We start from the raw sequence: 13764 nt of genomic DNA on the forward strand, positions 1-13764 counted from the left end.
AGTTCACACTGCGGAAGGAGGTACTAAAGATGAATTTCTAGCCCCTATGGAGACACGAACTGTGGAAGATCATCTTAGTAAAATGAAGCTAAACAAGGCTGTACTTGGTATGTTTTCAATGCAATATATATATATTTACAGTAGGAGCTGTAAGTATACTGTTTTTTGGTCTTTCATAGGAAAAAAGTTGAATAAAACAAAATCCCGTCTCTCCACTTCTTAAAATTTCAGTAAATAAGCTAGTCAGTGAGTCTTGTCTCAACTTTTAGTTTTAGAAAATTTTAATCAGATCAAAACGTTCTCTTGCTCAGCTAGTTCTAGAATTTAAACAAGTGCGAAACTAAAGCTGACGCTATTTATTTGTTCTTCATTGCATAAAGCTACTTATCACACCATTTGTATCTTTTTCTTATGGGGAGTAGATCCCAGACAACCTTGAGTCACCAATCTATTAACAAAAAAAATCAAATATTGATTATCATTGGAAGTATTTAATGAAACACTTCTTATGAATTGCTCACTTTAATAACATTGAAAGAAATACTCTTAATTTGTACTTGTAAGTCTGATCTCTGGGTGGAAAAAAGCACATACTCTGTTTCTATCAACCTTCCTCTATCTATGGAGGGATATCTAGAGGAGAAAACATGTAGCAGAAAATACTGTGGCTTGACCAGTAAAATAAAAAGAACAGCAAATGTTAGAATTCTGAAATAAAGATTGAAAATATACAGGTCAGTTACATCTGCAAAGGGTATGATAAGGGTATAAGGTATGATATTTTGGATATGTATCCTTCATCAGAACCCAGATTGTTACTGACAGCTAACTGGCAATGGTTGTAAGGTCGTCAGTTCTTAAGTTTCTAACATTCACAGTTTCCATAGACACACAATTTAAGCATATTTACCATATTGAAGAAAATGTTTACAACTGGTGTTATATAACTTTTTTTGTACCTACGTCTCGCTGTTTGAAAGGTTACTCAACATTACATCATGCAAATATTCATCTACAAATGCTGAATGCATTACTATGGAATTGATTTGTCTCCTTTTAATTGAAATAACTTTATTTTAAAATAATGGACCATATTTTTTCATGCAACAGCATTAAACATGCAAATACTAATATTCACAATATAATTTTACGACATGAATTTGTCACCTAAACTGTGCTCATGTTAAAGGAAGTAGTCTCTATGGAGGATACTTGCTGATGCTTCTTCTCAAATCTGTAGGTCTCGACTATGTGGTTGAATATCGTTATGACCAAAAGACAAATCCACAGTTTGTCTGTAAACTGTGCCACTGTAAATCAGAGCTCACTTGGTTTCTCCCCCACCTCCTTGGCACTAAACACATGACAAATTATCTGGTAAGTATATATTCAGTAGTAAATAGAATTCTTAAAATAAAAACTTATTGTATTTGATTATATGATTACAATTGTTGCAATTATGGAGTATTGTACTAAAGGAGAACACTACTGTATGGATGAAAATGTTTTGATACAAAGTACTTCCTCAGCTGTCTCTAACATAAAAGTTTCCTGATCTGAGTGATTCCTATTTTCCACTCAGTGACTCTGCTTGTTTAAGTTTCTGCATGTAGGTTGGAGCCACACATCTGGGATCAACAAACAGCTTCACATACACAGTATCACAGAGCATCCAAAACTCTGCTGCCTGTATTGTAATTATCACCAAGTACCATTCCCCTATCGCCCCTATGTTCATTGGCCAACATTAGCTCCCGGTATGACAATTTTAAAATTCTCATCCTTATTTTCAACTTCCTTCCATGGCTGGCATCTGAATTTCAGACACCAATGCATCAGGGAGGGAGAAAGTTACCTGTGCACTTTGTTCCAGGAGGCAGTCAAATGCCTTAGGTTAAATACCTCAGATTTGGTCCATTGTAAGGGACTGGATGGTGTGACTACGAGTGAGAGAGGTTTGGGGATCCGGAAGGTAGCATTGGAGGAGCCTCAGCCCTTGCACTTGTCCAACAGGTCTTAGATTCTTGCAACCTGTGTGGACAAGAGCAGTCACTACAGAGTGGATGAACCACAACTCCGTAGTTCAGGGGGCAATTCAAATTGGGGGAGTAAAATGGATTGTAGTAGGGGTAGGAAACTGTATAATTGGGGGGATGGTTACTGTTTTTGCAGCCGAGAGTGTAAGTCCTGAAGGCTGTGTTATCTGCCCTGGTTAAGGACGTCTCCACAGGCCTGGAGAGGAAAAATCCAATTGTTGTGGTCCATGTAGGTACCAATGACATTGGTAGGACTAACAAAGTGATTCTGCTGAGCAACTATGAGCACCTAGGGGCTAAATTTAAAAAGCTATCCCACAAAGCTAATCGCTGAATTACAACCTGAGCCATGAGCAAATTGGCAAATGGTCAACAAGATCAGACAGTTGAATGCATGGCTCAAAGATAGGTGTGGGAGGAAAGGGTTTTAATTCATGGGGCACTGGTACCAGTACTGAGGAAAGAAGGAGCTGTTCGGTTGGGATGGGCTTCACTTGATCTGTGCTGGGACCAATGTCCTGGCAAATCGAATAACCAGGACTGTAGATACAGTTTTAACTAAATAGTGGGGGTGGAGGGTTCAAGTGAGGAGAAATTTAGAAACTAAGAGAACAAAGCTATAGTGCAGGGTAACAATGTGGGTAATGATAACCAGAGTGTGACAGGAATGGGCAATGTGTACAAATGTAAGAGTGGACCAGCAAATGAGGTTGGAGTAGGGAAAAATGGGAAAAAGACAAAATTAAAGGCACTTCATCTGAATGCACACCGTATTTGTAACACGGTAAATGAATTGATGGCAAAAATAGAAATAAATGGGTATGAACTAATGGCCTTTACAGAGACCTGGTTGCAAGGTGACCAAGGCTGGGAACTGAACATTCAAGAGTACTTGAGATTTCGGAAGGATAGGCAGTAAGGAAAAGGAGATGGAGTATCTCTGGGATAAAGGATAAGATCAGTTCAGTGAGAAATGATTTTGGCTCGGAGATCTAGATGTAGAATCAGTTTGGGTGGAGATCAGAAATAGCAAGGGAAAGAAGACACTGGTGGAAGTAGTCTATTGGCCCCCGAACAGTAGCTAAAGTGTAGGAGAGAGTGTAAATCAAGAAATAATGGGGGCTTGTAAGAAAGGTGCTACAATAATCATGGGTGATTTTAATCATCATATAGATTAGATAAATCAAATTGGTAAAGATAGCCTTGAGAATGAGCTCATAGTGTATTCAGGACAGTTTCTTAGAACAATATGTTGTAGACCAATCAGTGAACAGGCTATGTTAGATCTGGTCATGTGTAATGAGACAGGATTAATTAATCCCATAGTAAAGGATTCTATAGAGAGGAGTGATCATAACGTGATAGAATGTCACTTCAGTTTGGGAGTGACAAACTTGGGTCTGAAGCTAGTGCCCTAAATTTAAATGAAGGTAACTACAAAGGCATGGTGACAGAGTTGGCTAAAGTGCACTGGGAACATAGATTAAAAGGTAAGATGGTAGGTAAGCAGAGCAGACATTTAAGGAGATGTTTCATAATTCTCAACAAAGATATATTCCATTGAGGAAGAAAGACTCTACGAGAAGGATGAATCATCTGTGGCTAACTAAGGAAGGTAAGGATGGTATCAAATTGAAAGAAAAGGCATACAATGTTAAGATTTGTGGTAGGCCAGAAGATTGGGAAAATTTTAGAAACCATCAAAGTGTGACTTAAAAAAGAGCGGAAAATTGATTGAGTAAACAAGCAGGAAATATAAAAGCAGTCAGTAAGAGCTTCTACAAGTGTATAAAAAGTAAGAGAGTTGCTAAAGTAAACATTGGTCCCTTAGAGGATGAGACTGGAGAGTTATTGGGAAACAAGGAAATGGCTAATATTATGTATCTGTCTTCACGGTAGAAGACACAAAAAGCATACCAATAATAGTAGAAAATCAGGGGCTAAAATAACTTAAAAATTTTAAATAAAGTAAAGAACTTAAAATAATCACTGATTAGAGAAAAAGTACTAGGCAAACTAATGGGACTGAAGGCTGACCAGTCCTCTGAACCTGATGGCCTGCATCCTAGGGTCTTAAAAGAAGTGGCTGCAGAGATGGTGAGGATGCATTGGTTGTAATCTTCCAGAATTCTCTAAATTCTGGAAAGGCCCCAGCAGATTGGAAAACTGCAAATGTAATGCTTCTATTCAAGAAAGGAGGGAGACAGAACGCAGGAAACTATAAGCCAGTCAGCCCAACATCTGTCATTGGGGAAAATGTTGGAATCCATTATTAAGGAAATAGTAATGAAGCAGAGTCAACATAGTTTTATGAAAGGGAAATCTTGTTTGACAAATTTGAGTTCTTTTGAGGAAGTAACAAGCACAGTGGATGAAGGGGAGATATAATGGCATTGGAGGCAGTTCAGAGAAGGTTCACTAGGTTGATTCCTGCAATGAATGGGTTGCTTTATGAGGAAAGGTTGAGCAGGTTAGGCCTATACTTGCGTTTAGAAGAATCAGAGGTGATCTTATTGAAAGATATAAGATTCTGAGGGTGCTTGTCAGGGTAGATGTTGAGAGGATGGTTTCCCTCGTGGGGGAAATCTAGAACTAGGGGACATAGTTTCAGAATAAGTGGTCGCCCATTCAAAACGTAGATGAGGAGGAATTTTTTTTCTCAGGGTGGTGAATCTTTGGAATGAGTTGTGGAGGCTAATTCATTGAATATATTCAAGGCCGAGTTGGGCAGATTTCTATGCATAGAGGGACATCAGTAATAATGGGGAACAGGCAGAAAAGTGGAGTTGAGGTGAAAATCAGATGCACTATGATCTTATTGAATGCTGAAACAGGCTCGAGAGACCATATGGCCTATGGTTGCTCTTATTTTTGATATGTTCTCATGCCTCCCTATCTTTGTGACCTCCTCCAGCACTACAACCCTCCAAAATCTCTGCACCTTTCCATTTCTGGCCTCGTGCACATCCCCAGTTTTCATCACTTCACAACCAGTGTCTGTGCCTTCAGCTACCATGGCACTAAGCTCTGGAATTCACTTCCTCAACCTGTCCAGCTCTCCACTTCCCTCTCCTTGAAGCCCACCTTAAAACCTACCTCTTTGCTGAAGCTTTTTATCGCTTGTCCTAATGGCACCTTATGTGGCTCGGTGTCAGATTTTGTCTGATAATGCTACTTGGGATGTTTTACCATGTTAAAGGTGCTGTATGAATGCAAGTTGTTATTGACCTGTACTTCGACTAATCAGAATGTGTCCAAGCCTCTAAAGTTTGATGCTGGCAGTATAAATGCTTGAGCATGATGCATTTTTCTTGACTAGTACTATAGCTAATTATCAAAATGATTGTATGTTGGTAGCATGACATTTGATAATATGGTGGTTCTTTTCAGGAAAAGCACCATCCAGATATTCTCAATTATGAGGGAGAAAAGCTAAAACCCTCTGAATGGAAAGAATTTGTCATCAAAAAAGCACTGGAAATTGAAAAAAAGGATGGAAGAGGAAAGGTGACTGTAAGTACAAAGTATGCTTGTTGGTTGTTTATGTACAAATTATCCTGCTAACTGCAATAATTGTAAATGTTTATACTAAGCTTTCCTCGAGTTACCCATGTATTGTAGTAACATCAAGGAACATAGAGGCAATATTCCTATAAGACGTTCTCAAGGTGAGTGACACTTAGGTGCAGCTCACCAGTTATTTTACCCTACTATCTGCCATGGTCGTGAAGCTGCAGTGGTATTACTCTGCATGAGTTCCCATGCAACTGGTCCTGTTTTATTTCTCTTCTACTGATTTTAATATCTTTTAAGAGGAACTGATCAGTCATACATTAGACTGCCAAGTTCTCCTCACACCTCTATCCAGTAAGCACTTTGAACACTGCCAATGTAATTTATAACTAGCACAGAATTATGGAATTTTGCAGCACAGAAGGAGACCCATCATGCTTATGCCTGTTCTCTGAAAGAGCAGTTTAGATTTAGATTTAGAGATACAGCACTGAAACAGGCCCTTCGGCCCACCGAGTCTGTGCCGACCATTAACCACCCATTTTATACTAATCCCATATTCCTACCACATCCTCACCTGTCCCTATATTCCCCTACCACCTACCTATACTAGGGGCAATTTATAATGGCCAATTTACCTATCAACCTGCAAGTCTTTTGGCTGTGGGAAGAAACCGGAGCACCCTGAGGAAACCCACGCAGACACAGGGAGAACTTGCAAACGCCACACAGGCAGTACCCAGAATTGAACCCGGGTCGCTGGAGCTGTGAGGCTGCGGTGCTAACCACTGCATCACCCTACTTTTACTTTTTGATGTGCATTAGATATTTTATGACAAAAACAAAATCCTACAGATGCTGGAAATCTGAAATATAAACAAAATGCTGGAAATACTCAGGCCAGGTGGCATCTGTGGAGAGCGTTACGACCGACTGCTCCAGTCAAAACCCTCAATCAAAATATACGATTCTGATTGTGCTGGGAGAAACGTACTGTTAATTCAATCCCGTCGCTCCACAGATCACCTAACATATCATTTAAAACTTTCCAAATTAAAGACCCAGCCAAATTGTACCATCTATTAACCCCCGAATGAGGCTAACCGAACCAGGTGTCTTTAAATCAACAAATTAACTATTTAATCAGAAGAACTAAATTCTGAAACACTATGAAGATATCAACAACATTTAAAATAGAAAAAATAAGAGTCCTTGCAAATTTACAGTTGCTTGAAGTCCTCACAGCTGTCCGATGGGGGGAAAAAAGGTGCTTCCACAGTAGAACAGTTCGTAGTCTAATTCCAGCAGTATGTGACTCTTTCCTTCCTTCAGCGAATTTCAACAATTAATGACTTGCAAACACTTTTTAAATGAATCAATTTGACTTTAGTGTTTTTGAGGGATAAAAGATTGTCACAGTCTAACTTCCCTTCCTTCAGTTCAATTATCAGAGATCTCTGTTTTGGCTTGAACTTTTTTTGAATTTTGGGAGATAATTAAACAGACTAAAATTCCATTCTAAAATAAAAGCAAAATACTGCGGATGCTGGAAATACTCAGCAGGTCTGGCAGCATCTGTGGAAAGAAAAGCAGAGTTAACGTTTCGGGTCAGTGACCCTTCTTCGGAACTGACAAATATTAGAAATGTCATAGGTTATAAGCAAGTGAGGCGGGGGTGGGGCAAGAGATAACAAATGAGAAGGTATAGATTGGACAAGGCCACATAGCTGACCAAAAGGTCATGGAGCAAAGGCAAACAATATGTTAATGGTGTGTTGAAAGACACAGCATTAGTACAGATAGGGTGTTAACGGACTGAATATTGAACAGCAAGTACAAACATGAAAAAAAAAAGCGGGTAAGCAAACTGAACAAACTAAGATGAAATGAAATAAACATACAAAAAAAAATTGTGAAAAATGTAAAAAAGAAAAAAATAACTAAAAGTAAAAGTAAAATGGGGGGCCCGTCATGCTCTGAAATTATTGAACTCAATGTTCAGTCCGGCAGGCTGTAGTGTGCCTATTCGGTAAATGAGATGCTGTTCCTCGAACTTGCGTTGATGTTCACTGGAACACTGCAGCAAGCCCAGGATAGAGATGTGAGCAGGGGGGAGTGTTGAAATGGCAAGCAACCGGAAGCTCAGGGTCCTGCTTGCGGACTGAGCGGAGGTGAAATTCTATTCCTTCAGTTTAAATGGCTGAGAACTCTTTTTTTCAGGTGCTAATGCCAGCTTCCTGCTTGTCTCTGTGTTAGAACAAACTCTTCAACTAAAAAGTTAGTTCAAAATTGAATTGTAACAAATGTATCGCACAATCCTGACTCCAAGTGGCTCTATCCATGGTAACAAGAATGCACCATTTGAATCGCAGTCGCCAAATAGTTGTATCCAACGGCAACCGAAAATGCATTTTCTCACTCCTGAGGCTTGCTGGTTCTTAAAGCAGTACTGATCCTTTGCAAGCCTTAAAGGCAAACTGCATATTCCTGGAGGAAAGAAAACTACAGGACCATGACAAGAGAGAAACAATTAATATTTTAGATCATCAGTACTTTTCATCAGTACTGTTAAGGTTAAAGGTGTAACAGATTTTATGCAAGTACAAAGGTGTGGAAAGAACAAAAGGGGAGCCTTTGTTATGGGGTGAAAGGCAGGAGTGATTAACTGACAAAAGGGATGATGGTGCAAGCCAGGTGGTAATGGGACAAGTAAAGAAACTAAAGTTGGGTCTAGAGCTGTAAATTGTCAGTGGAATCATAAACAGCAACTGCTTTCTGAAAAAATGGGAATAATTATGATCTGAAATTGTTGAACTGAGTTTGAAAGGCTTTAAAGTGCCTAATTGAAAGATGAGGTGCTGTGGGAAGGGGTGGGGTGTTGGTGATTTAAGAGCGGACCAGGGTGTTGCAGAGGGAACAGTCCCTTTTGGAATGCTCAAAGGGGCGAGTGGGAGGCTTGTGTTTGGTGGTGACATCACACTGGAGATGGTGGGAATGATGGAGGATTATTCATTGAATGTGGAGGGTGGTGGAGTGAAAGGTGAACATGCAGAGGTATCCAATTGTGGTCTGGGAGGAAGAGGAAGGGCTGAAGCATGAGAAACATGTCTTAACTCTTCACAGATTAAAAAAAAAACACATACACAATTTAGAACACCTCTATCGGGTCTCCTTTTTAGTCATCAACATTTTCTGCTCTAAGGAATGTGCCCCCAGTTTCTCTTGTCTTTCCTGTTGAGGGAAGCCTCATTCCTGATATCTTCGAGGCCTGGATATCCTTCCTAAAGTTGGAATCCTAACAATCGGCACAATATTCCAAGGACATTGCAAAGTCAGAGCCAATGCTGTTTAGTCTCCGAATTCCTTCAGTACTCCAGGATGTTATGTTTACGTCCAATTTTTCTGAATTTGTTCTTTTACTTTCCAGTGAAATACCTTTTATCACTGTTTCAAAATGGTGGATCTGAGACACTGTAAACTGACAGTATATCATAGAATGATGCAGCACAGTACGCCATTTAGCCCATTGTACCAGCGCTGGCTTTTTGAAAGAGCTATCCAATTAATTCCATTTGCTGCTGATTCTCAGCCCTGCAATCTTTCCCCTTCAAGCATGTATCTAATTCCCTTTTGTAAGTTATTGAATCTGCTTCCATCCTTTCAGGTAATGTATTTCAGATCATAACTTGCATTTTAAAAAAAATTTAAATTCTCATCTCATCTATATATTGCCAAATACCTTAAATCTGCATCCTCTGGTTGCTGTCTTTTCTGTCACTGGAAACAGTTTCTCTTTTTTTTTTACCCTATCAAAACCCTACATGATTTTGAATACCTCTTAAATTTCCAGTTAAACCATCTCAACTTGTCACCCTCAGATCTCTCTGTTCCTGCACCCCTTTTAAAATTATAACTTATAGTTTATATTGCTGCTTCTCACTCTTCCTACCAAAATCCGTCGCTTCACACTACTGTGTTAAATTTCATCTGTATGTCCTCCTGAACTCTGCTACTATCCTCTCTGTTTACTGCATTATCAAGTATCCTGTCATCTGCAAACTTTGAAATTACGTCCTGTATACCCAAGTCCAAGTCATTAATGTATGTCAAAAAGAGCTGTGGTCCTAATATTGACCCCTGAGGACAATATTGTATACGTACTTCCAGTCTGAAAAAGAACCAATCGCCACCACTCTCTGCAACCTGTCTCTTAAATAATTTTGTATCCATGCTGCCACTGCCTCTTCAATCTTATAAGCTTTGATTTTTCTAAAGTCTATTATGTTGTACTTCATCAGACATCTTTTTGAAAGTCCATACGCACATCAGCTGCACTACCTGCGTCAACCCCCTCAGCTACTTCATCAAGTTGCTAAGATAAAAGATGCCTTTGATCATTGTTTAGGCCACAACTTGAGTACTGTGTTCAGTTCTGGGTCACTTCATTACAGAAAGGATGTAATTGCACTAGAGAGGGAGATTTACGAGGATGTTGCCAGGACTGGAAAAATGAGGAAAGATTGGATAGGCTGGGGTTGTTCTCCTTGGAACAGAGAAGGCTGAGGGGAGATCTGATTGAAATGTACAACATTTTGAGGGGCCTGGATAGATTGGAGGTGAAGGGCTTTTTCACCTTAGCAGAGAGGTCAGTGACAAGGGGACATAGATTTACAGTGATTGGTAGAAAAATTAAAAGGGAGGTGAGGAAAAACTTTTTTACCCAGAGGGTGGTGGTGGTCTGGCCTGCCTGAAGGGGTAGTTGAGGCAGAAACCCTCAACTCATTCAAAAGGAGTTTGGATAGGCACCTCAAGTGCCATAATCTGCAGGGCTACGGACCAAATGCTGGTAGGTGGGAATAGAATAGGTGGATCGTTTTTCGGCCAGCACAGACGCGATGGGTCAAGTGGCCTCTTTCTGTGCCTTAAACTTTCTGCGATTCTATATTGACAGCCTGAATAAAATGTTAAATGACATCTGCCATGTGTAGTGTTTGTTCTTCAGAGTCCCAAACAATCCATTGTGAGTTATTATAATGGATCAGCTCTGTTAAAGGCAGCAAAACTCTTCAATGTGATGTTTTGTATTTTGTCTGGAGCTTATGGTTCCTAGGGGAATTGTGAAAATACAACCTGTAGGGAATCATTACTGGCTGCTAGTTCCAAGTGAAATAAAAGTTCCCATACCACTGTTTGAAAAAGAGTAGTGGATTCTGGCCAACATTCTGCCCTCAATCAGTGCCACAGAAAAAGATTAATTGGTTATTTGCTACTTGTTGGATTTTGCTGTGCAGAGATTAACTGCCTTAAACTTTATATAAGTCACTTGACTTCAAAAATAATTGGCCGTGAAGCACTTTGGGACATCTCGATGATGTGAAGGCACTTATAAATGCAAATTTGTTGGTTCATTCTTTTGTTAGTTTTGTTTCCTGATGAGAAGCCTCCTGTTGACTAAGTAATATGATTCAGACAATTACTTTTAATATAGTTGATACTTTAGATGGAGTATTTGTATAGTCCTTGACATTAAAGTGTAAAACACTGTACATTATGCTATGTAAATATGGGGGAACAGAGGAAAACGCAGATTTTGAAGGGTGTTTGATGTGGTTAAAAACTTTAAACATTCTAAAGATTTTGCAATAAATTTGTCTATGATAAGCAAAAATGTTTTCTGAAAGGTTAAACTATTGGTTATATTTTAAATTTCAGGTTGTCCTAGAGAAAATAGGTACAAAGGCCAATGAAAAAACTGCTGTAAAAAGAGTCGCTGAGCAATGTAAGTTATGAGCACAGAGTTCTTTTAGATTAGGCCATGCAAATTATATGTACTATACTGGATTGTATTTGATTTTTATGTACTTTGTGTAATAACACTGTCCGTTCAACTGCCAAATATGTGATTCTGCATCAGATTGTCATGTTTCCATTTTCCTAATGAAAATTTATCCAGGCTTTTATTTTTATGACTTGCTTTCTATTTTCTTTTCTACTTAGAGTAAAATTACCATAAAATGTCCTATTTCTTCTAATACTCTTTAAACTTTAATCTGTTTAAAGTTTAAGTGTTAAACTTTGTTTTCTGTACACAATTGGCATATACACAGACAATGAAATATGGTGTGGGTTAATCTTCAAAGTTGGCTTTGAAAAGTTTTGTGTTTATGAAAATGGGCTGCTCATTCAGTCCATGGACTTTATTGGTAATGGGTTGATTTTGTTTTAGTTGGTAGATGTGTTTTAGAGCTCCCATAATGCACACTCAATTATAGGAAATGTACTGTACCTGTGTTCCATTTACTTAGCTTTTTCTCTTCATTCCAGTCTTCTCTCATTTACTTCTGTCCGCTCCCCCAGCATGTGTTGGTCCTGAATTTCTGAATGGAAACCATCACAGTAGGGCCTGATAAATTTGAGGCTGATGCATGCCTTTCAAGAGAGAGTAGGAGATATACGTTTCAATTTAAGTGATTCCAGAAATGCGTTCAGAGCAAGTAAAGCAGCCTGGTGAACTGTGTTCATTTGAGGTTGCTGATGTTCGTCGGATGTTCTACCAGGCCAGATTATTGTGTATTGTGCATGGGGTGGTGGGAGTAGTTAACCCTGTACAGGGATTGTAGAACATAGAAAATTTATGTCAGAAAAGGATGCCATTCAGCCCTTCGTGTCTGTGCTGGCCGAAAAGTGCAATCCAATCTAATCCCACATTCAAGATTTTGTTTTTGCAATGTGAGGAAGATTTCTGCCTCTACCACCCTTTTCAGGCAGTGAGTTCCAGACCCCCACCACACTCCAGGTGAAAAAAAACCTCCAACTCCCTTCTAATCCTCTGATTACTTTAAATCTATGCCCCCTAGTTATTGACCACTCTGCTAAAGGAGATAGGTCCTTCCTATCCATCTATCTAGGCTGCTCGTAATTTTATACATCAATTAAATCTGCCCTGGACCGCCTCTATTCTAAAGTAAACAACCCCAACCTATCCAGTCTATCCTCGTAACTAAAATTATCCAATCCTGACAGTCTATTTGTAAATATCTTCTGTACACTCTCGAGTGCGATCACATCCTTGTAATGCAGTGACTGGAACTGTACGCAAACTCCAGCTATGGCCTAACTAGTGGCTTATACAGTTCCAGCACAACCTCCCTGCCCTTGTGTTCTTTACCTTGTATCTCAGCTAATAATGGAAAATATCTTGTATGCCTTCTTAATCATTTTATCTACCTGCCCTGATACTTTTAATGGACTGTAGATGTGCACTCCAAGGTCACTCTGCTTCTCTACACTACTCTGTATCCTACCGTTTATTCTGCATTCCCTTGCCCCTGCAAATGCATTACCTCTTCTTTCTCCAGACTGAATTGCATTTGGCAATTTTCTGCACACAAAATTCTATAGATTTTGGAAAGGCTTCTGTAGATTGGAAAGTAGAAAATGTAACCCCACTATTTAAGAAAGGAGGGAGGGAGAAAGCGGGGAACTACAGACCTGTTAGTTTGATGTCAGTAGTAGGGAAAATGTTATCTATTCTAAAGGCTGTGGTAACTAGACACTTGGAAAATAATGGTAGGATTGTGCAGGGTCAACTTGGATTTATGAAAGTGAAATCATGTTTGACAGACCTGTTAGTTTTTTGAGGATGTTACTTGTTGCATAGATAAAGGAGAACCAGTGAATGTAGTGTATTTGGATTTTCAGAAGGCTTTTGATAAGGTCCCACACAGGAGGTTAGTAAACAAAATTAGGGCACATGAGATTGGGGGTAATATACTACTATGGATTGAGAATTGGTTAACAGACAGAAAACAGAGTAAGAATAAAAGGGTCATTGTCAGGATGGGAGGCTGTTACGAGTGGGGTACCTCAAGGGTCGGTGCTGGGGCCACAACTGTTCACAATCTATATTAATTTGGATGTGGGGACCAAATGTAATATTTCCACATTTGCTGCTGATACAAAAGTAGGTGGGAATGTAAGTTGTGAGGAAGATGCAAGGAAACTTCAGGGGGCTTGGACAGGCTAAGTGAATGGGCAACAACATTGCACATGGAATATAATGTGAATAAGTGTGAAGTTATCCACTTTGGTAGAAAAAACAGAAAGACAGAGTATTTCTTAAATGGTGAGAGGTTGGGAAGTGTTGATGTCCAAAGGGACCTGGGTGTCCTTGTTCATGAGTCACTAAAAGCTAGCATGCAGGTGCAGCAAGCAA

General features: G+C 39.4%; 1 protein-coding gene across 2 annotated transcripts in view; it reads left to right on the top strand.

Annotated features, from left to right (window-relative positions):
* The window catches only part of LOC137346645 (uncharacterized), a 102255-nt gene that overhangs the window by 25935 nt on the left and 62556 nt on the right, over positions 1 to 13764 (top strand). For both annotated transcript variants that reach the window (XM_068010288.1, XM_068010278.1), the window contains exons 5-8: positions 3 to 107; positions 1241 to 1377; positions 5427 to 5549; positions 11262 to 11328. In XM_068010288.1, the coding sequence (XP_067866389.1) occupies positions 3 to 107; positions 1241 to 1377; positions 5427 to 5549; positions 11262 to 11328 (432 nt within the window). The remainder of the gene's footprint in view (positions 1 to 2; positions 108 to 1240; positions 1378 to 5426; positions 5550 to 11261; positions 11329 to 13764) is intronic.

Source organism: Heterodontus francisci, chromosome 2 (assembly GCF_036365525.1).
Source record: "Heterodontus francisci isolate sHetFra1 chromosome 2, sHetFra1.hap1, whole genome shotgun sequence".
NCBI classification, from domain to species: Eukaryota; Metazoa; Chordata; class Chondrichthyes; order Heterodontiformes; family Heterodontidae; genus Heterodontus; species Heterodontus francisci.